Below are 26,490 nucleotides of genomic sequence, written 5' to 3'. Positions count from 1 at the left end.
TCATACGACTGTGACATTGCCTAACCTTGTATTCAAAATTTTGTTCTCTTTGAGGGCACCTGGGTGGCTCAGTCGGTGTGGCATCCGACTTCGGCTCAGGTCATGATCTTGTGGTTTGTGAATTCCCCTGATGGGCTCTCCGCTCTCAGCACAGAGCCCCCTTCAGATCCTGTCTCCCCCTCTCTCTGACCTCCCCCGTCTGTTCTCTCAAAAACTAAAAATAAACATTAAAAAGATTTTTTTTAAAGAATACATTTTTTTCTCTTTGAGCCCTTTATTCATATCTTTTAAAAATCTCTCACTTTGCTCTCTTACTTAGAGTTTCAGGGGGTAACTTGTAGAGGCTGCTAATTCTATGTCTTTGCATTATTATTATTATTGTAGTAAACGCATCTTCGGCAATGACTGTCTTCCATAGGTGTTTTTATGTCATGGGTAATGGGATACTTTCTTCAAAGTAGTTGGACTTCAGTGCAGTTTTTAACATTAATTTTCCAGCTCTGAGATCTTATGAGGCAGTGTGGATATAGTCCCCCTGTCTTGGCCAAGCAAAGGCCTGTATTTCCTGATTTCTTTTGGGTCACCCAACCCAGGGCCCAAGTCGCAGCATCTTTAGACTACCAGGCACATTTTCTACAATAACTTCTATGGGAGACCAGGGTGTACAGGGCGTCTCAGCCTGAGCATTTCACACACACTAGGCTGTGGCTTGGCATCCCGTCCCATAATACGTTAAGGTCCCGGCCCCCCATCTCGATGGGATCCTGATTCTCTAGCAGTACAGTGAATTTCCTCTTTGTTACTGAGACCTAAGGATGAGCTTGTCTCGCTTTCTAGCTGAACAATGTTTATAAGTCTACAATATAGATTTATAAGTATTTATTTCCTTCCTCCCTCCCTCTCCCCTTCCTTGCCTTCCTTGCCTTCCTTCCTATTTATTTATTTATTTAGAAGTAAACTCGTATTTACAAGTGTTTGAAACAGGAGCAAATGTTTCCGCGTCCTCTCCTTTTACTTTACCTAATGAAGACACACCTGTATTACTGGCCAGGTGCTAGGCATTGTTTCCAGCAATTTACAAATTGTCACTTAGTCAATTGCCATCACATCCCTATTGGGTTGCAGAGTTTACCCTGTGATGTTAATGTTTCCCGATTCCTTAAGTTTCAGTTCAAATGCTTCCTTCCCTGTGACATCATCTCAGCTAACCCCGGGAAGGTTTTGAGCTTTTTCTCCTATGCCCTCACTATATTTTGGACTTTCATCAGAGCAAGGAACTATACTGTTCTAACTTGTTTGCCTATTTCACTTCCCAACAGACTTTAAAATCGTGAAGAGCAGGAACCATGCCTTTTATCAGTGCAGAACTAGCATCTACCCTGGCACAAAAACACGTCTGGTACATTTTTGCTCAATTTTTTAAAAAAACAATGAATTCTGGGGCGCCTGGGTGGCTGGGTAGGTTGAGCGGCCGACTTCGGCTCAGGTCACGATCTCGCGGTCCGTGAGTTCGAGCCCCGCGTCGGGCTCTGTGCTGACAGCTTGGGGCCCGGAGCCTGCTTCGGATTCTGTGTCTCCCTCTCTCTCTGCCCCTCCCCTGCTCATGCTCTGTCTCTCTCTGTCTCAAAAATAAATAAACGTTAAAAAAATTAAAAAAAAAACAATGAATTACATAACATATAAATGAACAGCAAGTCAAAATGAAGGCAGCATGTCAGAGTTCATATTGTCCTTGTGACTGATTTTGCTATAAGAGATGCAAATCTAGTTTAAATACAAATTAATTATCTTTTTTCTTAAATAGTAATTGTCACCCTTCTATGACTATCATTTGAGCAAATATCAAAATTTAAGTTTGTGATATTTACACATGTATATTTCAGAGATATATTTGCAAATGCATTATGATCTCAACCCTACAAAATCCACATTCTTTCCTTTCAGGATATTCTAGAATCATTTTCACTGTACTTGGGCCAAGAATAGTAATGGTACTGGACTCAGAAAGAAAAAGTGGGAGGTTTATAGTAAGGATTTACAGAAGAAAATATGACTATCATCTAATCGATTAGTGGAGTCTGGCTGTAAATCAAAGGATAAACCACTCAGGGGTCCACTTAGCTGGTGGAGACAATCTAGTCAATGCACGTGGGCTTTGGGGTCAGAGCTGAATTTGGATGATCTTTTGGACACTCTTTAATCTTTGCTTAGAACACGCTGCTATCTTGATCTCAGTCTTTCTGTTTTATAAAATGGGGATGAAGCTGATAATTTGTAGGGTCGAGTTGATGATTAAATGAGATAAACTTTGAGACAGCATGGAGCACAGATGCGTGACATTCAGGGCATGTTAGCTGATACCTTCTAGCTTCACCCCATTCCTCCAGGAATTCTTACAAGTTCGTTATTTCCTCAATTTGGTTATAATGCCTGGGTTACGTGACGTCCCGCAGTATGTCACGTTTCAGAAAGCAAGAGGATACTTGTCTGCCATTTCTTTTTTAGCAAGGGTCTGCTGTAGAACAGGCAGATTTATATCCTGATGGACAACATAAGATGAATGGTTTAATTTCAAGCGCTGTATCTTTTAAAACAGTGACATTTAGTTCAAAAAGGAGTTTGGTATCTCTGCAATTTGTATGATTTTATAATTTCAAAATGGTTTTAATGGGATTATGTTTTAAACATATTGCATCACTTTTGTATCCTAGAAAAGTAAAATGTTCTTCTTTCCTAACTATAATAATTCTGCAATATTGATCTTATGACCCTTTATCAAAATTAATGAAATTGTTCTCACGTAATTAGAGTCACAATTTATTTTCATGCTGCAAATGTTCTCTAAGTGGGTAAGATAAATTAAACTCTCACTTGCTTTTGACTAATATTTAATTAGGCATTAAAGATAAGAGAAATGCTTAATTTCCTTTTATTCCATTTAGTGTGATTATTCACTTGGTATAATACTGATAATAAAAATGATTATGTGTCTTCAACTTCCAGTTTACAAAATACTCTTAACCTAACAGCTTATTAAATCTTTCCCAGAATTCTTTGAGATATGTATTACTACCAGCATTTTATAAATGAGAAAAAATAGTTTCAAAAGGTTTGGCCAAGGTCACAAGGCTTCTCGGTGTAAAGCCGGGACTGTACTTTATTTCTTCTATGATACATAATATATTAGGATGTTAATTGTTCTGCCTTTATTTCAAGTTCAAATGATTTGGCTATAAGAAATGCAAATCTAGTTTAAATACAAACTAATTATCTTTTTTCTTAAATAGTAATTGTCACCCTTCTATGACTATCATTTGAGCAAATATCAAAATTTAAATTTGTGATATTTACACATGTATATTTCAGAGATATATTTGAATATAATTTTGAGCGATGCCTTAGACTTTAGACATTTGTTTTAAAAAATAGTATTTGGGGGGCACCTGGGTGGCTCAGTCGGTTAAGCAGCCGACTTCGGCTCAGGTCATGATCTCGCACTCCGTGAGTTCGAGCCCCGCGTCGGGCTCTGTGCTGACAGCTCGGAGCCCGGAGCCTGTTTCAGATTCTGTGTCTCCCTCTCTCTGACCCTCCCCTGTTCATGCTCTGTCTTTCCCTGTCTCAAAAATAAATAAAAAATGTTTAAAAAAATAGTATTTGGGGGTGCCTGGGTGGCTCAGTAGGTTAAACATCTGAATCTTGACCTCGGCTCAGGTCATGATCTCCTGTTCATGAGTTCAAGCCCCGCATTGGGCTCTACGCTGGCATCATGGAGCCTGCTTGGGATTTTGTCTTTTCCCTCTCTCTGCCCCTCCCCTGCTCGTGTGTGCACGCTCTCTCTCTCTCTCTCTCTCTCTCTCAAAATAAATAAACTTTAAAAATAACTCAATAAAAAAGTGTTTTGATTTTGTTATAAAATACAAATATAATATTTGAATAAATGTCATCTGGTAGTGCAGTGATAAAGCGAAATACACATAGGCACACGGAGACCCCGTATGAAGAATCCCTTTGCATCTGGAACTGGGTGACCGTATATCTTCTGACATTAGGTAAAGATACACATTGTTGAGGACGTTATCCTAAGTGAAAGGGCCGGTCACAAAGTACAAATGCTGTATGATTCCGCTTGCATGAGGTGCCTAGAGTCATAAAATTCATGGAGACAGAAAGCGGGATGGTGGTTTCCAGGGTTGGTGAGAATAGGGAGGAGTTTACCCGCCACAGAGTATCAGTTTTGCGAAATGAAAAGAATTCTGGAGATGGGTGGTGGTGATGGTGGCACAACAGTGCGAATGTACTTAATACTTTCGAACTGCACGCTTAAAAGTGGTTAAGGCGGTAAGTGTTCTGTTGGGGGCGGATTAAGCGTAGGGAATCTGTAGCGCTTTTTAGTGTCCTTGGCTTTTAGCAAGTTGCCACTAGCTGGTAAGTGGAACATGATGAGAATAAAGACGGTGAACGGAATAAGGCAGATGCTGGTGATAACGGCTAAAATATTATTCCAGCACATATCCAGGTACCTTCCATGGAAGAGTTTAAATGTGAACAGAATCCTTACCTCAGGTCCTGGAACGGGTCGGCTCTGACGAGTGGGGTCTCCACTGAATGTTCAAAAAGGGCGCCTTCAGGCCCTAAACAAAACCAGAGATGCAACTTTGTACGGAAGTCAGATAAACAGCATCAAGGAAATGAAATATGTAGTTCATACACTAAAGCACAAGTGGACTTTGAGCTTGTTGCTGAATCTGGGCAGATGGAAGCAAGAAACTGCAACTAATATACAGGAACTAATGTAACTTTTCCAGGGGGCTGAAATTATTCTCAGAGGGCACTCTTTTACAAGGAACTACAACTCGGCAATTAGTCTTTAAGGGTATAACAGTTACTTTCTAATATAACCACTTAGTCATGTTACAATGATGTATGGGTATCATAATGGACATAAGTACAAGGCAGGCATAAAGCCTATCAACTGGTATGTATCATCCTTAATTTCTCCATCATCGAAATTGTCGATGCACAAATTGTGTGACCTTACTTCTGTTATTACTATTTGGCCTCAAAGTAACATTCCTCAGGACCTATTTGCATACATTACACTAGATGTTTTGTAAATGGTTTCATAAAATAACTCTCAGTAAATCTCTGTTAATTTTCAGTGTAACTATGTTTCCCTTATGTATGCATTCATATGAAGTATTCCGAACAAGATGATATAAAAATATATCATTGGTGTAACATCTGTTTCTTGTGGAAGATAGGACATATTATTTAGGGTCATATAATCTAATTTAAACTGGGAAAAAAAGTTCCACTATAAAATATCATTATATAAATAATGCATTTAAATAACTCTGTATAGTATGATCCTGTATAACCATTTGTGTAAGGGAAGCATAGTAATTTATTTTTTTTTCTTATTTTTTTTTTTAATTTTTTTTTTCAACGTTTTTTATTTATTTTTGGGACAGAGAGAGACAGAGCATGAACGGGGGAGGGGCAGAGAGAGAGAGAGACACAGAATCGGAAACAGGCTCCAGGCTCCGAGCCATCAGCCCAGAGCCCGACGCAGGGCTCGAACTCACGGACCGCGAGATCGTGACCTGGCTGAAGTCGGACGCTTAACCGACGGCGCCACCCAGGCGCCCCAGGGAAGCATAGTAATTTAAAAAGCCTAGTCTTGGGGCACCTGGGTGGCTCAGTCGGTTGGGCAGCCGACTTCGGCTCAGGTCATGATCTTGCGGTCCGTGAGTTCGAGCCCCGCGTCGGGCTCTGTGCTGACAGCTCAGAGCCTGGAGCCTGTTTCAGATTCTGTGTCTCCCTCGCTCTCTGACCTTCCCCCATTCATGCTCTGTCTCTGTCTCAAAAATGAATAAACATTAAAAAAAATTTTTATAAAAAAAAGCCTAGTCTTACAACGCTTTTTTTTTTTTTTTTTTTTTTTAAAAGAATGTATCACTAAGATTAGATGTAGTAAATGGTCTGGTCATTTCCACTATAAAATGTCAATAGTTTGGATGACTCCATCTTTCTCTCCTGGAACACAGAATAATTTATGATGAATGGATATTCATATGAAGATCTGTAGTAAGACTGTGGTATAAGAGGAGTTGGAATGGTGGTGAAGAGTTCACAGAACCCATGAACTCTAGAGTTCATGGACATAACCCAACACTGAAGGGGAAATTGCTCTAGGCTGCCCCATCCTTCCCTACCCGTGGCTACTGTAGGTTCCTTCGGTTCAGAAATACAGACGTATTTCAGTAAGAATGCTACTTCCCAAACAGTGGATGATATATGCCTAGACACCAGTTAGGTTTTTATGTCTACCCTGATAACTATTTATTAAGATTGATTCCACATGTGCACTGAGTATTTATGGACTGAAATGAGCTTTACAAGTGGTGCAGAAACAAGAAAGATTTCCACTGGCTTCACAGCCAGACTCCCACATGGTGTCTCTACTGCCTCCGGTCCATTCTATCCTGCCACCAGTGTGAACGGCCTTTTGCCTTAATACTCCAAAGAAAATGCTTGGTAAGATAATAATGACCTCCATGATGACATATTCAATGGCAGTTTCCATCCTCATCTTTCCTCGACCCAAATTCTGGGAACACAGCCTCTCTTGGCATCGAGAAAATGGCTCCTGTGACGTTTCTCCCACCACTCTCTGCCTTCTCACACTGTCCTTGGCTGGCTATGCTTCCTTTATCTGGCAGGCCCTGATGTTGGTATCTCTCAGAACTCACTTGGCCGATGATGCCCTCATTTCTATCTCTTGTCAAGACTTGAACTCTGAGCACTAAATAGCTCACATATCCAAGAGCTGACTTGGCATATCCATTTGGCTGTTTCAGACATACCGTACATTTATGCATCTAAAACATTAATTGTCTAGTCTTTGTTTTGAAAATGTATTTTCCTCCTCAGTCTTCTCCAGTATCTAGAGAATAATGCCATCATCCAGAAACAAATATAATCTTTTGGTCTTTGATTCCCTCTCTTAATATCTGCCACCCGTTTGATCCATTGGCACGTCTTTGTATGTCAGTTCTTAATTTGGAGTCATTAGTGTCCTTCAGTGGCCAATGCTGCCACCCAGCCAGGTCACCAGCATCTACTGCCTGTTCAGTTGACATCCTCCTAAATGGTCTTACTGTTTCCTCTCTTTCCTCCAAATAATCTATTTTCCCTTGTAATAGGTTATATTGATCTTAAAATGTGTAGATCAGAAAGCACCGTTTGAAACAATTCAATGTCTTTCCATTGCATTAAAAACAAATCCGAAGTCCTTATAATAGCCAAAAAGTACTTGCATGAACTGGTTTCTCTGCATCTCGCCTTATACCAGGCTTGTTTCAGACTGAAATTCCATATGATTACAATATAAAAATCATGAAATAATATCACACAGATACACCCAAATAGAACAGTTATCCAAACAAATGTTGATTAAAATATAAAAATCATGAAATAATATCACACAGATACGCCCAAATAGAACAGTTATCCAAACAAATGTTGATCAAAATATAAAAATCATGAAATAATATCACACAGATAACCCCAAATAGAACAGTTATCAAAACAAATGTAAATGTTTTATATTTTTTTAATTTTTAATGTTATTTATTATTAAGAGGCAGAGTATGAGTGAGGAGGGGCAGAGAGAAAGGGAGACACAGAATGTGAAGCAGGCTCCAGGCTCCGAGCTGTCAGCACAGAGTCCGACATGGGGCTCGAACTCACAAACCGCGAGATCATGACCTGAGCCGAAGTCGGACGCCCAACTGACTGAGCCACGCAGGTGCCGCAAAATGTAAATGTTTAAAACTCCTCATTAAAGACCAAAGTCTAGGGTCTTCTGGGTGGCTCAGTTGGTTGAGTGTCCAACTCTTGATTTTGGCTGAGTTTTTGATCCCAGGGTCATGACTGAGCCCTGAGTCGGGCTCCGCACTGAGCATGAAGCCTGCTTGGGATTCTCTTTCTCTATCCCTCTGCCCCGTCCCCTGCTTAGGTGCTCTCTCTCTCTCTCTAAAGCAAAAATAAAAACAAAGAACCCCCCTCCCCCCCCCAAAAAAACCCCACAAGGTCTATTCGAATGGGTTAAAAAAATAAATTTCAGCTAAATGCCACTTTCAAGAGAAATGTAAGTCATTTAATATGAGGATTTAGGTTGGAAGGGTAATTTAAAGAGTCATCAACTTCCTACAGGAGTTTAGAGAAGTCATTGCACTGGGAAGTGATGTTTAGCACTGATGGAATCATTCTGTGATTAAAAGGGGAATATCAACACATCTAAGAAAAGCAAAGCGGGAGAAGAAATTATTGGACCACTGAATTAGTCAACCTGCAGACTTCTCATGTAAGATGATACATGTCCTTATCACTTAACCCAGATTTAATTGGGTCTTTTGTTCTTTTCAGCTGAAAGATCGTCAACTGATGGGCCAGGTTATCCGATGTCCACAGAGCTTCATTACCAAGTGTTTGGAGATCTTGGTTATGTTCTTAAAGGATATGGTGATCTATTAGCATCTTGTAGATAATCTGTCTTCATGTCTTTTTAAGGGACCTGGATTTACCACCTTTGTTTACGTCCACTTTTTCAGTTGTTGAAATCTTATTCTCCAGATCTTCAGTGGCTTTGTGAGTGACCGCAGTATTTCTCTACCATCACTTCTGACTTCATGTAATCCTGCTTAGCCACAACAGGTGCAAAGAAACAGAACTGGCTTATCACTGAATCTTGCTGTCCTCAAGAGAAATTGGATACCATTATAGGACCCTGTTTTTCTTACTAAATGTTGGGGAATGGGCCCAGCCAAGCACATCGCTGCCAAGGAATCAAAGTAGATTTTTTGCCAGAAGTCAGTTCTGGCAATAGCCTAATAAAACATTTTTTTGAGATGAACTTTTGATGCTGCTCCAGTAATATGTTCTATAACTGGGTTAACAAAAGGGCATGCTAACTTTGGTCACTTGGTGACCAATTCTATTCTTAGGGGGAAAAATAAGACTGTTTAAAGGCCGTGATCAATTTCAAACCGAGTTCATGAAATTATTTAATCTCCTCCATAAATCTGATTTAAAAACAATTCTTCAGTTCCATAGCTGACTATAGCCTAAATGGAAATTGCTTAACACAGAACATTGTGTAAATGTAATGGTAAAACATCTTAATTTGATACATTTATATATTGTAAGATGACTGTCATTGTAGCGATAATTAGCATCTCTGTCATGTTACCTAGTCGTCCTTTCTTTTTAGTGACTGTGAGAACCAAGTTCTAGTCTCTTAGCAGTTTCGATGATTAAACACAATAATGTCTTCTATGCTCATTCCAGTCTGCATGAGACTCTGGGGTTTATTTACTACTTGTTGCAAGTTGGTACACTTACACAACATCTGTCCTCTCCCCCGTCCCCTGGCAACTATGGTTTTATTCTTGGGTTTTATGAGTTTTGCTTTTTTTAGACTCCACATAGGACATCAGACAGTTGTTTTCCTCTGTCTTATCTCACTTAGCATAATGTGTTCAAGGTCTGTGTTGTTGCAAACGGTAGGATGTCCTTTCTCATGACTGAATAATAATACCCTATTGTATGTATACACAGCATCCTCTTTATCCATTCATCTGTTGACGGGCACTTAAGTTGTTTTCTGTATCTTGGCTACTGTGAATACTGCTGCAGTAAATATGGGAGTGCCTTCACGTCTTCAATATCCTGCTTTCGTTTCCTTTGGGTGTATACCCAGAAGGAGGATTGCTGCATCGTATAGATACATGTTGAGTTTTTTCAGGACCCTCCATACTGTTTTCCACAGTGGTTGAGACAATTTCCATTCCCACCCACAGCGTACTCCCTTTTCTCCACATCCTCACCGATACGTGTTATCTCTTATTTTCTTGATGAAAGCCATTCTAACAGGTATGACGTGATATTGCATTATGGTTTTGATTTGCATTTCCCGGATGAGTATTTATGTTGAATATTTTTTCACGTACCTGTTGGACATTTGAATGTCTTCTTGGAAAAATGTCTATTGAGTTTCTTTGCCCATTTTAAAATCTTTTTTTGTTTGTTTTTGAGTTGTGTGAGTTTTTTGTTGTTCTTGCTCTTATTGATTTGTAGGAGTTATGCACTTGAACATTTTATCGTTGAGTTTTTATATATTTCAGATATGAACCCCTCCTCCGATATACGGTTTGCAAAAATTTCTCCCATTCTGTATGTTGATTTTCATTTTGTTAATTTTTTATTTTGCTGTACAGAAGCTTTCAGCTTTGTACAGTCCCTCCTGTTGAGTTTTTCTTTTGTCTGTTTGTGCTTTTGGTGTCACATCCAAACAATCTTTGCCAAGACCAATGTCGAGGAGCATCTTCTCTAAGTTTTCTCCAAGGAGGCTTAGGGCACCAGGTCTGATGTTCAAGTCTTGGATCCATTTTGAGTTAGATTTTGTGAGCGGTGTAAGACAGAGATCAAATTCATTGTTTTGTACATGTTTATCCAGTTTTCCCAACACCATTTGTTGAGGGGACTATCCTTTCCCCATTGGGTGTTCTTGGCTCCCTTGCTGAATATTAATTGAGGGAATATGTGGGGGGTTAATTCTGGGCTCTCAATCTATTCTGTTGGTCTACAGGTCTATTTTTATGCCAGTACCATACTGTTTTTATTACTATAGCTTTGTAGTACAGTTTTTAATCAGGAAATGTGATACCTCTAGTCACTCTGCCCCCCCTCAGGATTGCTTTGGCTATTAGGGGTCTTTTGTGGTTCCAAGTTTTAGGACTGTTTTTTTGTATTTCTGTGAAGAGTGCCATTGGCATATTGGTGGGCATGCTGTTGAATCTACAGATGGATTTGGATAGTATAGACTTCTCCACATTATTGACTCTTTTGATTCATGAATATGGGATGTCTTTCCATTGGTTTGTGTCTTCTTCAGTCTTCAACAAAGTCTTGTAACTTGCATTGTACAGATCGTTTACTTCCTTGGCTAAATTTATTCATAACAAAATATTTTATTGTTTTTGATGCTATTGTGAATGGGATGGTTTTCTCCACGTCTTTTTCAGATGTTTCATCGTCAGTGTATAGAGATGCAACTGATTTCTGTATGTTGATTTTACATCTTGAAACTTTACTGAAATTGCTGCTTAGTTCCAGCAGCTTTTTTGGTTGAATCCTTAGAAGATTTTCTACACAAAAAGTCATATCTTCTGCAAATGGAATCTGCTTAAGAATTAAAGAGGTTTCATTTTATTCTTGGAGTACTGAAGACAAAGGTAATGGAAAGAAACCATTTCTTTATGCAAGAGTCAAGATCAGGATTTAGCACCAGTCAGATATTTGGAGCGTACTATGTTAAATAAAGAACCACTTGATCTCTCCTCTTTAATCCTATGCTTTGGGCAGTCATGCAAGTGACCAGGAGAGAGAAAAGTGAAGCAAAGCATTTAATTTTCTTTCCCAGTCCCCAGAGTGAAATTGGCTCTGTCTCTCCTATCAGTCCTCTTTCCTTGGCTCTCAGCCGCTGCTGCTTCTGCTCCAGGAAACTCCAAAGGCTACCTGGAGTGGATCCATTTAAAACAAGACCAAACTTTTATAGTAAGTAGTGGAAGGAAGCTTTAATGGAAACTGATCTTTAAAAATTAACGTTTATAAAAATATGCTTATTGTATTTTATATTTAACAAAACTTAGTTCTAACTATAACTACGAATTCACAGAAAATAAACAAAGAATAACTCAAGTTTTGTCCTGCGGTGCACTTTTTCCAACACAGTTGGAATTATATGATGGCTGTATTAATTTTCTATTTCTGTATCACAAATTGTGACAAACTTCACTGCTTAGAACAGTAACCACTTGTTAGCTCACAGTCCTTTGGTCAGAAGTCCTACCCAGTGGGCTTGGTTGGATTTTATGCTCAAGGCATCACGAGGGCAAAGTCAAGGAGTCAGCCACGCAGGGCTCTTTTCTGGAGCCTCCGGGTAAGAATCTTGTTCCGAGCCCAGTCAGGCTGTTGGCAGAAGAGAGTTCCACGTGGTTTTAGGGGTGAGGCCCTATTTTCCCACTGCCAGCCTAGCACCTAAGATTCTAAAAGGCGCCACATTTCCTGTCACATGGCCCTCTCCGTCTTCATATAGCAACAGAGAACCCTTTTAGCACTTCAAATTCTCTGGTTTCCCCGTTTACCACCAGTCAGAGAAAACTCTCTGCTTATAAAGAACCCATGTGATTAGAGTAGGCCGTCGAGAATGGATCCTCAGATAGATGGACTCCCTTTTGCCACAGAAATAACATAATCACGGGAGTGATATCTTATCATATTCACAGCTTCCTCCCACGCTCAGAGGTGAGGGAATTTTACAAAGGCAAGGTCGCTGGGGGTCTCATTCTTAGAATTTTGCCTACCACAGCGACACAACATGACATTGTTCACAAGGTTTACAGAGGCAGTAAAACCATCGTGACAGTCAAACCGATGGCACTGCCACGCTTCCCAAAGGTGAATAATGTCATCTTTTGACCATTAGTAACATTATTGATCTTTGGAGTACCCGCCAGGTCACCTTCTTGGTTCACTTTCACTTCTTCAGTGGCTGGCAAGTCTGACTTCCCAGGTCTTCTTTTGTTACTGGTTTTGTCAGTGGCTCCAGTATTTCTGTACCACTTTTGACTTCTGGGAGCCCTGCATCTTTTGCAAGAGTCACAATCGAATTTCACGACCAATCTGTCTCTGCCTGGTTGCGCTCTGTCCACTGTCCTCCAGTCAGCGGAAGACCCGGGGTAGAGATGTGTGCGGCTGTATGTATCGTGAAGTGCGGACAGGTGAGACATGAGCCAGGTCACATGGCTGTTCCGTGAGCAGCCGGGACTGGAACTCGGTCTGGCTCTCAGAGCGTCATCCACTCTTATTTTTAACAATCGTCTATTAATAGCCCTTCACGCTCTACACTCTGTTCAGAACGATGAATCTTACTTTTTCTTCCTGACAAACCTCTAGACATTTCTCTAGGACCACCTCAAATCCCTCTTTCCTTGAGAAACCCTGTCTGACCTACTCTGTGTCCCTTCCCATCACACTCTGGCACAACTGACGTCCTTGTCCAGGCTGCTTCTGTAGCCCTTGGCCCAAACATCTATTACAATCCTTAGCAGACTGTGTCCAACCAATTAATTTGTGGTAACAGCTCTCCAGTTAAAATATAAATGTCATGTGAAAGGAAGTGTGTCTTAATTATTTTGTACTATAGGCATTTAGCTTCATTTCTAGCTGGCAACACACAGGAAGGCAATGTGAATATAAGTCCAGAGAAACGGTGTAGGGTTAAGTTAGACAGGTGGTCCTCAACCAGAGGTGATTTTGCAATGCCGTCATCCTTCCGAAAAGTTTTGGCGATGTTTGGAGACATTTTGGTTATCATAACTCCCAGGGAAAGAACGCTACTGGATTGATGGCTGAAGGTCAGGGACGCTGCTGAATACGCTGCATTGCACAGATACCCCCACACATATACCAAAGATATTATCCAGCCCAAAACGTCAGTAGTGTGGAGGCTGAGAAAGTTTAAGTTATATGACACAGAGAGGGAATCAGACCTTAGAAAAAAACAAGGAGAGAAGTCAGAATTGTACGACTCCTTGCATTGCTTTAACTGCAAATTTAGGGAAGCTAAGAACATACTGAAAAGCTGAGAAGAGTCAAGGTCTGGGTCGAAATGTCACTGTTCATGCAGTCACCGCTCCTGGCTGCCCTGGTGAGGAGAACTCCATATTGTTTTAAAGGCATAATGACAAGGAAAGTATTCAGAAATTACAGGTACAATATATTTGCTTCAGTTAGTTTCACTGGGGAGCAGAGGGGCTTAGAAGAAAATTATACAAGACAAAAATAATTATGAAAAAGAAGAACATAACTTATCTTTAAAAAGGCTAACTTAAAGGCACCTGAGTGGGTCAGTGGGTTAAGCGTCTGACTCCTGGTTTCAGCTCAGGTCATGATCTCACAGTCTGTGAGATCGAATCCCACATCAGGGTCTGTGCGGGCAGCGTGGAGCCTGCTTGGGATTCTCTCTCTCTGCCCCTCCTGTGTGTGCGAACTCCCCCCCCCCCCAAATAATAAAAAGAAATTAAAGAAATTAAAAAATAAATACAAAGGCTAACTTAAATGTGTGTGCCAGAGAGAGCATCTATCTGGTACCAACAGGTTTTTCCCACTGACTCCGGTCAGATTAGTGTAGGGAGTGGTTCTCAGCCTGTGGTCCCTGGAATAGCAGCATTACCTGACAACTCGTAGGAAATGCAGATTTTCATGTCCCATTCCACACCTGCTGAATCAGAAACTTGGGGAACGAAGCCCAACAATATATATTTTAATTAGCCCTCCAGGTGATTGATACATGTATGCAGGTAATAAATAATATAGGTGCTTATCAATTTTTTTCACCTCTTCCACTAAAATTAACATCAAGGCCTGGAAGGAGTCCTACGCTAAGAAAAATTTCGCTTAAGGGATGCCCTGTGTAGGATGGCTTGGGGTTGTAGCAATCTCTCCTGTTTTTTAGGCTGTTTTCCCCACAGATTTCATTGCCCTGCAGCGCCATAATACTTTATCAAGACCTCTGCTGTCCTCTGTATATACTGATCCACTTAATTTAGCAATGTTAGTATGGTAGGGATCATCAATCCACTTTGAAAAATGAGGAAACAGCCAAAAGAGATCAACTTGCCTGAGGTTATGTGGCTAGTAATTGTTGAGACAGGAACAGAATCTAGATCTAAAAAGCCAATATGCTTTGTACTAGCAATAGTAGAGTTCTTTTTCTTTTTTTTTTTTGAAGTTTATTTATTTATTTTTGAGGGTAGGGGAGGGTATTTTGAGGGTAGGGCAGAGGAGGGGTGGGAATCTCAAGCAGGCTTCCCATTGTCAGCCTGGAGCCTGACACAGGGCTTGAACTCATGAACTAAGAGATCATGACCTGAGTCAAAATCAAGAGTCAGACACTTAACTGATTGAGCCACCCAGCACCCCTGAGATAGATTTCTGATGACTGAGGCACTTGGACTTTCTAGCCATTTCTTTATTAGGAAACAATCAATGTCCTTTAAATAGATTTCCTAATGTCCTTTATTTTAGTAAGAAAACCACAGACCCTATTGCCTTAGTATATGCTGCAACATAGGTATGATTCTTGTAGTTTGTTTTGTTAGGAGTTACACACTACACAAGACTTTATACTAGGGTTGAGTCTGCTTCTATGTTTTCTTTGTTAGTTTTTAAAATTAATTTTTTTAAATTTATATCCAAATTAGTTAGCATAGAGTGCAACAATGATTTTAGGAGTAGATTCCTTACTGCCCCTTACCCATTTAGCCCACCCCTCCTCCCACAACCCCTCCAGTAACCCTCTGTTTGTTCTCCATATTTATGAGTCTCTTATGCTTTGTCCCCCTCCCTGTTTTTATATTATTTTTGTTTCCCTTCCCTTATGTTCCTCCGTTTTGTCTCTTAAAGTCCTCATATGAGTTAAGTTATAGATATTTGTCTTTCTCTGACTAATTTCGCTTAGCATAATACCCTCCAGTTCTATCCACGTGGTTGCAAATGGCAAGATTTCATTCTTTTTGATTGCCGAGTAATACTCCATTGAATGTATGTATATACCACACTTTCTTTATCCGTTCATTTATCGATGGACATTTGGGTTCTTTCCATACTTTGGCTATTGTTGATAGTGTTGCTATAAACATGGGGGTTCATGTGTCCCTTCGAAACAGTACACTTGTACCCCTTGGATGAATACCTAGTAGTGCAGTTGCTGGGTCACAGAGTAGTTCTATTTTTAATTTTTTTAGGAACTTCCATACTGTTTTCCAGAGTGGCTGCACCAGCTTGCGTTCCCACCAACAATGCAAAAGAGATCCTCTTTCTCCACATCCTCGCCAACATCTGTTGTTGCCCGAGTTGTTAATGTTAGCCATTCTGACAGGTGTGAGGTGATATCTTATTGTGGTTTTGATTTGTATTTCCCTGATGCTGAGTGATGTTGAGCATTTTTCATGTGTCGGTTGGCCATCTGGATTTCTTCTTTGGAGAAGTGTCTATTCATGTGTTTTGCCCATTTCTTCACTGGATTGTTTTTTGGGTGTTGAGTTTGATAAGTTCTTTATAGATTTTGGATACTAACCCTTTATCTGATATGTTGTTTGCAAATATCTTCTCCCATTCTGTTGGTTGCCTTTTAGTTTCCTGATTGTTTCCTTCCCTGTGCAGAAGCTTTTTATTTTGATGAGGTCCCTATAGTTCATTTTTTGCTTTTGTTTCCCTTGCCTCCAGAGACGTGTTGAGTAAGAAGTTGCTACGGCCAAGATCAAAGAGGTTTTTGCCTGCTTTCGACTCGAGGATTTTGATGGCTTCCCGTCTTACATTTAAGTATTTCATCCATTTTGAGTTTATTTTTGTGGATGGTGTGAGAAAGTGGTCTAGGTTCATACTTCTGCATGTCGCTGTGCAGTATTCTCGGCACCACTTGCTGAAGAGACTATCTTTTTTCCATTGGATACCCTTTCCTGCTTTGTCAAAGATTAGTTGGCCATACGTTTGTGGGTCCATTTCTGGGTTCTCTATTCTGTTCCACTGATCTGAGTGTCTGTTCTTGTGCCAGTACCATACTATCTTGATGATTACAGCTTTATTGTATAGCTTGAAGTCTGGGATTGTGATGCCTCCTGCTTTGGTTTTCTTTGTCAAGATCGCTTTGGCTATTCGGGGTCTTTTCTGGTTCCATACAAATTTTAGGATTATGTGTTCTAGCTCTGTGAAGAATGATGGTGTTATTTCGATAGGGATTGCGTTGAATATGTAGATTAATTTGGGTAGTATCGACATTTTAACAATATTTGTTCTTCCTATCTAGGAGCATGGAATCTTTTTCCATTTTTTTGTGGGTCTTCTTCAATTTCTTTCATAAGCTTTCTACAGTTTTCAGTGTATAGATTTTTCACCTCTTTGGTTAGATTTATTCCCAGGTATTTTATAGTTTTTTGTGCAACTGTAAATGGGATCGATTCCTTGATTTCTCTTTCTGTTGCTTCACTGTTGGTGTATAGGAATGCAATGGGTTTCTGTGCATTGATTTTATATCCTGCAACTTTGCTGAATTCATGAATCAGTTCTAGCAGTTTTTTTGGTGGAATCTTTAGGGTTTTCCATATAGAATATCATGTCATCTGCAAAGAGTGAAAGTTTGACCTCCTCCTGGCCGATCTGGATGCCTTTTGTTTCTTTGTGTTGTCTGATTGCAGAGGCTAAGACTTCCAATACTATGTTGAATAACAGTGGGGAGAGTGGACATCCCTGTCTTGTTCCTGACCTTAGAGGGAAAGCTCTCAGTTTTTCCCCATTGAGGATGATATTAGAGTTGGGTTGTTCATATATGGCTTTTATGATCTTTAAGTATGATTGTTCTATCCCTACTTTCTTGAGGGTTTTTTTTTTTTTTCCAGAAAGGATACTGTATTTGGTCAAATGTTTTCTCTGCATCTATTGAGAGGATCATATGGTTCTTGTCCTTTCTTTTATTGATGTGATGAATCATGTTAATTGTTTTGTGGATACTGAACCAGCCCTGCATCCCAGGTATAAACCCCACTTGGTCGTGGTGAATAATTTTTTTAATGTATTGTTGGAGCCAGTTGGCTACTATCTTGTTGAGGATTTTTGCATCCATGTTCATCAGGAAATTGGTCTATAGTTCTCCTTTTTAGTTGGGTCTCTGTCTGGTTTTGGAATCAAGGTAATGTTGGCTTCACAGAATGAGTTTGGTAGTTTTCCTTCCATTTCTATTTTTTGGAACAGCTTCAAGAGAATAGGTGTTAACTCTTACTTAAATGTTTGGTAGAATTCCCCTGGAAAGCCATCTGGCCCTGGACTCTTGTTTTTTGGGAGATTTTTGATTACTAATTCGATTTTCTTACTGGTTATGGGTCTGTTCAAATTTTCTATTTCTTCCTTTTTCAGTTTTGGTAGTGTATATGTTTCTAGGAATTTGTCCATTTCTTCCAGATTGCCCATTTTATTGGCATATAATTGCTCATAATATTCTCTTATTAATGTTTTTATTTCTGCTGTGTTGGTTGTGATCTCTCCTCTTTCATTCTTGATTTTATTTATTTGGGTCTTTTTCTTCTTGATCAAACTGGCTAGTGGTTTATCAATTTTGTTAATTCTTTCAAAGAACCAGCTTCTGGTTTCATTGATGTGTTCTACTGGTTTTTGGTTTCAATAGCATTAATTTCTGTTCCAATCTTTATTATTTCCTCTCTTCTGCTGGTTTTGGGTTTTATTTGCTGTTCTTTTTCCAGCTCCTTAAGGCATAAGGTTAGGTTGTGTATCTGAGATCTTCCTTCCTTCTTTAGGAAGGCCTGGATTGCTATATACTTTCCTCTTAGGACCGTCTTTGCTGTGTCCCAGAGGTTTTGTGTTGTGGTGTTATTTTCATTGGCTTCCATAACTTTTTAATTTCCTCTTTAACATCTTAGTTAGCCCATTCATTCTTTAGTAGGATGTTCTTCAGATTCCAAGTATTTGTTACCTTTCCAAATTTTTTCTTGTGGTTGATTTAGAATTTCATAGCATTGTGGTCTGAAAATATGCGCAATATGATCTCAATCATTTTTTACTTACTTAGGGTGATTTGTGTCCCAGTATATGGTCTATTCTGGAGAACGTTCCACGTGCACTGGAGAAGAATGTATATTCTGCTGCCTTAGGATTAAATGTTCTGAATATATCTGTTAAGTCCATCTGGTCCAGTGTGTCATTCAAAGCCATTGTTTCCTTCTTGATATTTTGATTAGATGATCTGTCTATTGCTACGAATGGGGTGTTGAAGTCTCCTACTATTATGGTATTACTATCAACAAGTTTCTTTATGTTTGTGATAAAGTGATTTATATATTTGGGTGCTGCCACATTTGGCGCATAAATGTTTACAATTATTAGGTCTTCTTGGTGGATAGACCCCTTGATTTTGATATAATGCTCTTCTGCATTTCTTGATACAGTCTTTATTTTAAAGTCTAGATTGTCTGATATAAGTATGGCTACTCCAGTTTTCTTTTGTGACCATTAGCATGATAGATGGTTCTCCATCCCCTTACTTTCAATCTGAAGGTGTCTTTAGGTCTAAAGTGGGTCTCTTGTAAACAGCATATAGATGGATCTTGTTTTCTTATCCTTTCTGTTACCCTATGTCTTTTGATTGGAGCACTGAGTCCATTGACGTTTAGAGTGAGTACTGAAAGGTATGAATTTATTGCCATTATGTTGCTTGTAGAGTTGGAGTTTCTGGTGGTGTTCTTTGGTCCTTTCTAATCTTCATTTCTTTTGGTCTTTATTTATTTATGCATTTATTTTTTCATCTTTTCTCCCCTCAGAGAATTCCCCTTAAAATTTCTTGCAGGGCTGGTTTAGTGGTCACAAACTCCTTTAATTTTTGTTTGTCTGGGAAAGTTTTATCTCTCCTTCTGTTTTGAATGACAGCCTTGCTGGATAAAGAACTCTTGGCTGCATATTTTTCTGATTCAGCACATTGAATATATCCTGCCACTCCTTTCTCACCTGCCAAGTTTCCGTGGATAGGTCTGCTGCAAATCTGATCTGTCTTCCCTTGTAGATTAAGGACTTTTTTTCCCTTGCTGCTTTCATGATTCTCTCTTTGCCTGAGTATTTTGTGAATTTGACTATGATATGCCTTGTTGATGGTCGGTTTTGTTGAGTCTAATGGGGGTCCTCTGTGCTTCCTGGATTTTGATGACTGTCTTTCCCCAGGTTAGGAAAGTTTTCCGCTATGATTTGCTCACATAACCCTTCTATACCTATTTCTCTCTCTTCCTCTTCTGGGACGCCTATGATTCTGATGTTCTTTTTTAATGAGCCACTGATTTCTCTAATTCTTAAATCATGCTCTTTTGTCTTAATCTCCCTCTTTTTTTCTGCTCCGTTATTCTCTGTAACTTTGTCTTCTATATCACTGATTCTCTGTTCTGCCTCATCCATCCTTGCCACCGCGGCATCCATTCGTGATTGCAGCTCAGTTATAGCATTTTTTATTTCATCCTGACTAGTTTTTTCTTCTTTTATCTCCACAGAAAGGGATTCTAATCTATTTTTGACTCCACCTAGTATTCTTATTATCGTGATTCTAAATTCTGGTTCAGACATCTTGCTTGTATCTGCGTTGGTTAAGTCCCTGGCTGTTGTTTCTTCCTGCTCTTTCTTTTGGGGTGAATTCTTTCATTTTGTCATTTTGAAGGCAGAAAAGGAATTAATGAGGTAGAAAAAATTAAAATTAAAAAATTACACACACACACACACACACAAATTGAATAAATGATGCTAGAGACTAGGTGTGTTTTGGTCTGGGTGTTGAAAGGGGCTTGAAAGATTAGAGAAAAAGGGGTAAAGAAGAAAAAAAAAGGAAATCGTGAAAATTTGAAAAAATGAATACACTGAAGTAGACTAAAATGAAATGATGGAAGTAAAATAGAATTTGAAAAAATTTACACAAAAGTAAAAAAATAGTAAAAACAAAGAAAAGTATTTTAAATGAAAATTGAAAATAAAAATGAATTTTTTCTCTTTCTGTATTCAAGAAAAAGAAAACAAATGAAAAAGAGAAAAAAAGAAAAATAAAGAAAAGTGAAGAGATGGATCTGCTAACAGACTGAAATACGACTGGAATTACTTCGTTTTCCCCTAGAAGTCAGACTATGAAGCACTTTATAATCCATAAACCAAGGAGGCAGTGAGACTTCTACTCTTGAAGAGCGAGGTTGGCCCAGTTGGGCGGGCTCAGTGTAATGTCTCCGTTCTCCACTAGATGGCGCTGCTAGCCTACTGGGGTGGATTGTTGTGGCGCTTGTAGGTGCATATGCGCATGCACAGAAGCAGTGAAAATGGCGTCACCCAGCTACCCAGTCTCTAGTATCGGAAGTCTGTTCTTCCCAATCAGCAATCACACACCCGTCCTCTGTCTTCAGCTCTCGTCCACTCCCCGGTTTTCCACTGTCTGTGACCAGGCCCCAGGCAGTACCTCTTTTCCGAGTTTTATCTCAGATGCGGTTGTTTTCCCTGGCCTCTTACTTCCGAAGGACTGCGGCTTTGACCCATTCCACCCCTCTGTGGGAGGGTCTCACCGAGCAATGGCAGGAACGTTTGTGGGACCCTGCTGCTGCCGATGCCCAGAGACTGCGGCTGTGTGCCAGCCCACCCCAGAAAATGTTCGAGAGGCTTTTCAGGGATTACCGACAATCACAACACACACCTGGCACCAGGCTTCACCCTTAATGATCTTGTTCCAGCACCAGCGAATGCGGCCATTCTCTGGGGTCTGCTGGGCCCAGGTTGCCTCACAGCCTCTACCAAATCTCCTTCCAGCAGTGGAACCGCTTTTCCCCATGTGGCCCGAGAACCGCTCAGATCCCACTCTGCTCCTGGGGATTCGTCCTTCCCACCAAAGCACCGCCAGGTATGGAGCTGCGGAGTTGCAGCTTGTTTACAAGCTTGTTTACCGTCCCCTTGTTTACAGTCTTAATGGAATTTAAACCCTCTCCTTTCTCCCTTTTTAGTTTAGTCCCTGTGGCTGTTTCCAATTTTCCACTTTCTCTCCAGCTGTTTTTGGCAGGGAGTGCTTTTCCCGTATTCTCCCCACTGTCTCCGTCCTCTCTCCACATGCAAAAGCAGCTCTCTGCCCTCCGTGGCTTCTCTCTCCCCAAGTTCTCCTCTCCGCGCCGCATACCTGCTGAATTCTGTGGTTTAGGTTGTACATATTGTTGTGTTAATCTTCAGATCAGTTTTCTAGGTGTGCAGGATGGTTTAGTGTTGGTCTGGCTGTGTTTCATGGACGCAAGACACACAAAAAACTTCCATGCTGTTCTGCCATCTTGGGTGCCTCCTGAGTCTGCTTCTTAAGGCAGTTTTCATTTATGAGTATTGGTAATAATGTGTGAGAGAATAAGGTTGCCATTGTTTTTCAGAATAGTACAGAAAAGTGCTGGGATGAATTTAACTACTGTCTTTCTCATTACATTTTTATAGAAGCTCAGCAGGTAAATTTCACACATGTTCTGGACATTTTTTTTTCACAAAATTGCTTTTTTTCAGTCCTAAAAGTGATTCTTTTTTTTTTTTTTTTTTTTTTTTTTTTTTTTTTTTTTTTTTTTCCTAAAAGTGATTCTTATAAGAATCCCACCCAATCTTTATTTCCAAGAGAGACAATTTTTTTGTAGCAATAGAAGGACTCCAAGTGCTTGATACAATGAGAATAAAAGAAACTCTGGACAAGGTTCTTTTGCAAAACCATATGGAAAAGAGATACTTGAATATCATACAGACGACAGAGGAATTTATAAGTCTTTGGGTTACCCTAATTGGAAAGAGATAAAGGGTAACAATATGGTGGAAGAAAAGAGTAAGCAAAGATTTATGAGGAGGATTTCATTCTTCCAGGAGGGTATCAAGAATTAAAAAAACAAACATTACAAAGAAGAGTCAACAAATTCAACTACTTTTTCTTACCTGCCTGACAATTTCCAGAGTAAACTTGCCAAAAGTAAAATATGCTTTTGTGGAAGTGTATTCTACGGGATTTTGTTTTTCTCAAGAGTTCCTACGTATAAATGGATAAAGAAAATGTGATATTTATATATGCAATGGAATATAACTCAGCCATAAAAAGAAGGAAATCTTGCCATTTGCAACAATATGGATGGACCATGAGGGAATTATGCTAAGTGAAGTCAGTCAGAGAAAGACAAATACTGTGTGATCTTATGTACATGTAGAATCTAAAAAAGAAACCAAACTCAGAGATACAGAGAACATACTGATGGTTGTCAGAGGCAGGAGATGGGGTTGGGCAAAATGGGTGAAGGGCATCAAAAGGGACAAACTTCTAGTTATAAAATATCCCTAAGTCCTAGGGATATGATGTACAGCATGGTGACTAGAGTTAACAATGCCGTATTGGATATTTGAAAGTTGCTAAGAGAATAGATCTTGAATCTAACATAACACGAATCACTGAATTCTACTACCAACATTTATTGCACTACATGGTGACTGACTAAAAGTTTTTAAAAAATAAACAGATAAAGAGCACTACATTAAAGAACCTATATTCACACACACACACACACACACACACACACACACACACACACAAACATTGTATGTTAACTACACTGCAATTAAAATAAAAAAGTAAAAGTTCTTGTCACTAGAAAAAAACTTCCGTGTGGTGATCGACATTAACTAGACTTACCGGGGGACCATTTCACAATATATACAGATATCAAATCATTATGTTGTTCACCTGAAACTAATGTTATCTATGGATTATATCTCAATTAAGGAAAACGTTATCACACACCTGTTACTCGAAGTTTATCTGTACCAACCACAACTTCCTTTTCATCGACAGTAAAGAGTGGCTTGCCATCCTTGGAGTTGATCTGGAAGTGTTGACTCTGGACCTCTACCATTTTGGGACCTGCACGAGTCATTAAAACAGTTTATTAAGAAGTGTTTACTATACGTAGTGTCAAAATCTCTTTTTACACAGGCCACATCACCCAGCAATACCAAATTACTAAATATATAAAATCCGTTACCAACAGTATTTTTTAAAAATTTTGCGATCAAACTTTTTACGTTCTGAGCCTAAATCTATGATATTATTAAAATTAATTTATGTCGAATACATGCTAATCTACAAAGCACAAATGTATGGAGGTGCTGAATCACTCACTAGGTTGTACACCTGACCCAAAGGTAGCCCTGTTTGTCAACTATACTCAAATTAAAAAAAAAAATTAAAAAGAACAAGAAAGTGTTAATCTATGTCACATAAAAGAATAAGTCATTTAAAAGTGAAGTTTTTCAAGTTAAAACTAGCCAAAAATAACATAATTTGTCCACTCAGCTTATGTAAATTTGTAATCTTTTGAGTATTAGCCAACTAAGGATTTTGCATTCTGAGACGTGAGGTTTGCGAAAGACCATTTTTATCTAATGTTTACTTTTGAGAGAGAGCGTGAGCGGGGGAAGGGCAGAGAGAGGGGGACAGAGGATCCAAAGCGGGCTCTGCACGGACAGCAGCCAGCCCCACGCGGGGCTCAAACTCAGGAACCGCAAGATCATGACCTGAGCCAAAGTTGGACGCTCAACCGACTGAGCCACCCAGGCGCCCCATGAATGACCATTTTAAGAGTGGCGCACTGGGGCGCCTGGGTGGCTTGGTCGGTTAAGCGTCCGACTTCGGCTCAGGTCATGATCTCACAGTCCGTGGGTTCGAGCCCCGCGTCGGGCTCTGTGCTGACAGCTCAGAGCCTGGAGCCTGCTTCTGATTCTGTGTCTCCCTCTCTCTCTGACCCTCCCCCATTCATGCTCTGTCTCTCTGTCTCAAAAATAAATAAACGTTAAAAAAAAAAATTAAAAAAAAAAAAGAGTGGCTCACTTTCAAAGCATAAGAGACTCTTAAAAACAGAGAACAAACTGAGGGCTGATGGGGGGTGGGAGGGAGGGGAGGGTGGGTGATGGGTATTGAGGAGGGCACCTTTTGGGATGAGCACTGGATGTTGTATGGAAACCAATTTGACAATAAATTTCATATTTAAAATAAAATAAAAATAAAATAAAATAAAATAAAATAAAATAAAATAAAATAAAATAAATAAATTTGAAATCTAAAAAAGAAAAAAAAAGAAAAAAGAATGGCTGACTTTAATGGCCAAAGCCAGCCCAGAAGATGAATCCTACTCAGATTCCCTTATGGCGTTTTTGTCATTCTCTTCACTCCCTCCTTCTTTGTATTTCAGTGACAACAGCAACACTTTCCTGTCCCAGTTTCATCTCCTTAGGTGAGCTGTGGACTCACTGCTTTAGACTCCCTTTAGACTCACAAGGTTTGGGGAGTGTTCCCACGTGCCCGGGGACCGGGGATGCTGTGCCCTCAAGAGCATATGCGACCTTGTTCCATTTCCCTTGCCCACACTCAGGCATTCACCATTTTATGTCTCTTAATTCTTTGTGTTTCCAATCTTTCTAACCCTGGAGCATAACGGATTAATCTCTCCAGGACACAGCTCCGAGCATTCGCTCAAGGAACTACACGCGGTCCCTAATCCTTCTGTAGGTTTGCTTTATATTCTTGTCCGGGAGAGTAAATGTACTGAGAAAATGGATATCTTACAGTCTTTGAGTGTGTGTTCCTGTATCACTCCCACTACTCATTAAAGTTGAGGGATACCTAACTAGAAATTAAATAGAAGCTCTTCAGTGAATACATTAAACAGTGTTGGATATGGTCACCAACGTATTCTTACGTTATTTCATGAATCAATACTGCAAAAGCCTTCATTTACCTATGTCTGTGTGTATGTGTAGGACAGTTATAAAGTGGACCACATTTCTCTATCTTTCCTCTATGTCTTAATCTTCTTTCTCTTAAGGAAACCTGACTTTATTTTTTGGATCGTGGCCTGTATTTTTGCTCATCTGAACTTTCACCCAGACTCAGTCACTCAGGGGTTCAGTGGCACCATTTATCTCTTCTGGATCACGGATATACCTTAGACATTTATCATATAAGTACTGATTCGCATTAAATGATGAATATTGAGTTATCTGAATTTAAAATTGAGAGGGGGAAAAAAAAACCTGGAATAATTTCTCCAGTAAGACTTCACTGTTTAGCTTACTGGAGACTCATATCACAGTTCTAGGGGGCTTGATTAAGTAAAAAGGGTTAAACGACATGATTTTTTTTTTCTGTAACCATTGTTTCACATACGGTGACGAAATGTTCAACGAGTTTAGTTGCATAATTTTCATGAGTAGGGAAACCATATAAACCCTTACTCAAGTCCAAGTAAATGCAGGGGCGCCTGGGTGGCTCAGTCAGTTAAGCGTCTGACTTTGGCTCAGGTCATGATCCCATGGTTTCTGAGTTTAAGCCCCGCATCGGACTCTGAACTGACAGTGTGGAGCCTATTTGGAATTCTCTTCTCTCTCTCTCTCTCTCTCTCTCTCTCTCTCTCTCTCTAAAAAATAAAGATACAAACTTAAGAAAAAGAAAATGCAAAAATATGACTCTTGATCATAGGGTCATGAGTTTGAGCCCCACGTTGGGTGTAGAGATTACTAAAAATAATAATAATAATAATAATAATAAACTTTAAAAAATGTAAAAAACTGAGTGTACCACTCAGCACATATTTATGGCATTTTTTTTATGTTCAAGGTTTTGTGCTAAGAACCTTGGATATATAAACAAGTGGGATATAGCTCACAACTTAGTGCACTGAAAAGCGAAGCATATAAACCTTAGTTTCAGGACAAATTGGTAAGCGCTATGATACAAGCATGGGCAGTGTTTAATGAGAACCCGGGATCCATGGTCTGTCCTTGTGG

The 26,490-nt window shown here is 39.6% G+C and overlaps 1 protein-coding gene across 10 annotated transcripts in view; it reads right to left on the bottom strand.

The window, feature by feature from the left end:
* The window catches only part of SGCG (sarcoglycan gamma), a 165,650-nt gene that overhangs the window by 47,455 nt on the left and 91,705 nt on the right, over positions 1-26,490 (bottom strand). For all 10 annotated transcript variants that reach the window (XR_006215724.1, XR_006215744.1, XR_006215721.1 and 7 more), the window contains 2 exons: positions 23,450-23,569; positions 4,559-4,631 (listed from right to left, as the gene is read on the bottom strand). Coding sequence is in view for 7 of the 10 variants with exons in the window: in XM_042981546.1 (XP_042837480.1) it covers positions 4,559-4,631; positions 23,450-23,569 (193 nt within the window). In the remaining 3 variants the exon portion in view is untranslated. The remainder of the gene's footprint in view (positions 1-4,558; positions 4,632-23,449; positions 23,570-26,490) is intronic.

This window comes from Panthera tigris, chromosome A1, assembly GCF_018350195.1.
Source record: "Panthera tigris isolate Pti1 chromosome A1, P.tigris_Pti1_mat1.1, whole genome shotgun sequence".
NCBI lineage: Eukaryota > Metazoa > Chordata > Mammalia > Carnivora > Felidae > Panthera > Panthera tigris.
The sequence above is the reverse complement of the archived record's forward strand: the minus strand, read 5'-3'. Positions and strand labels throughout refer to the sequence as shown.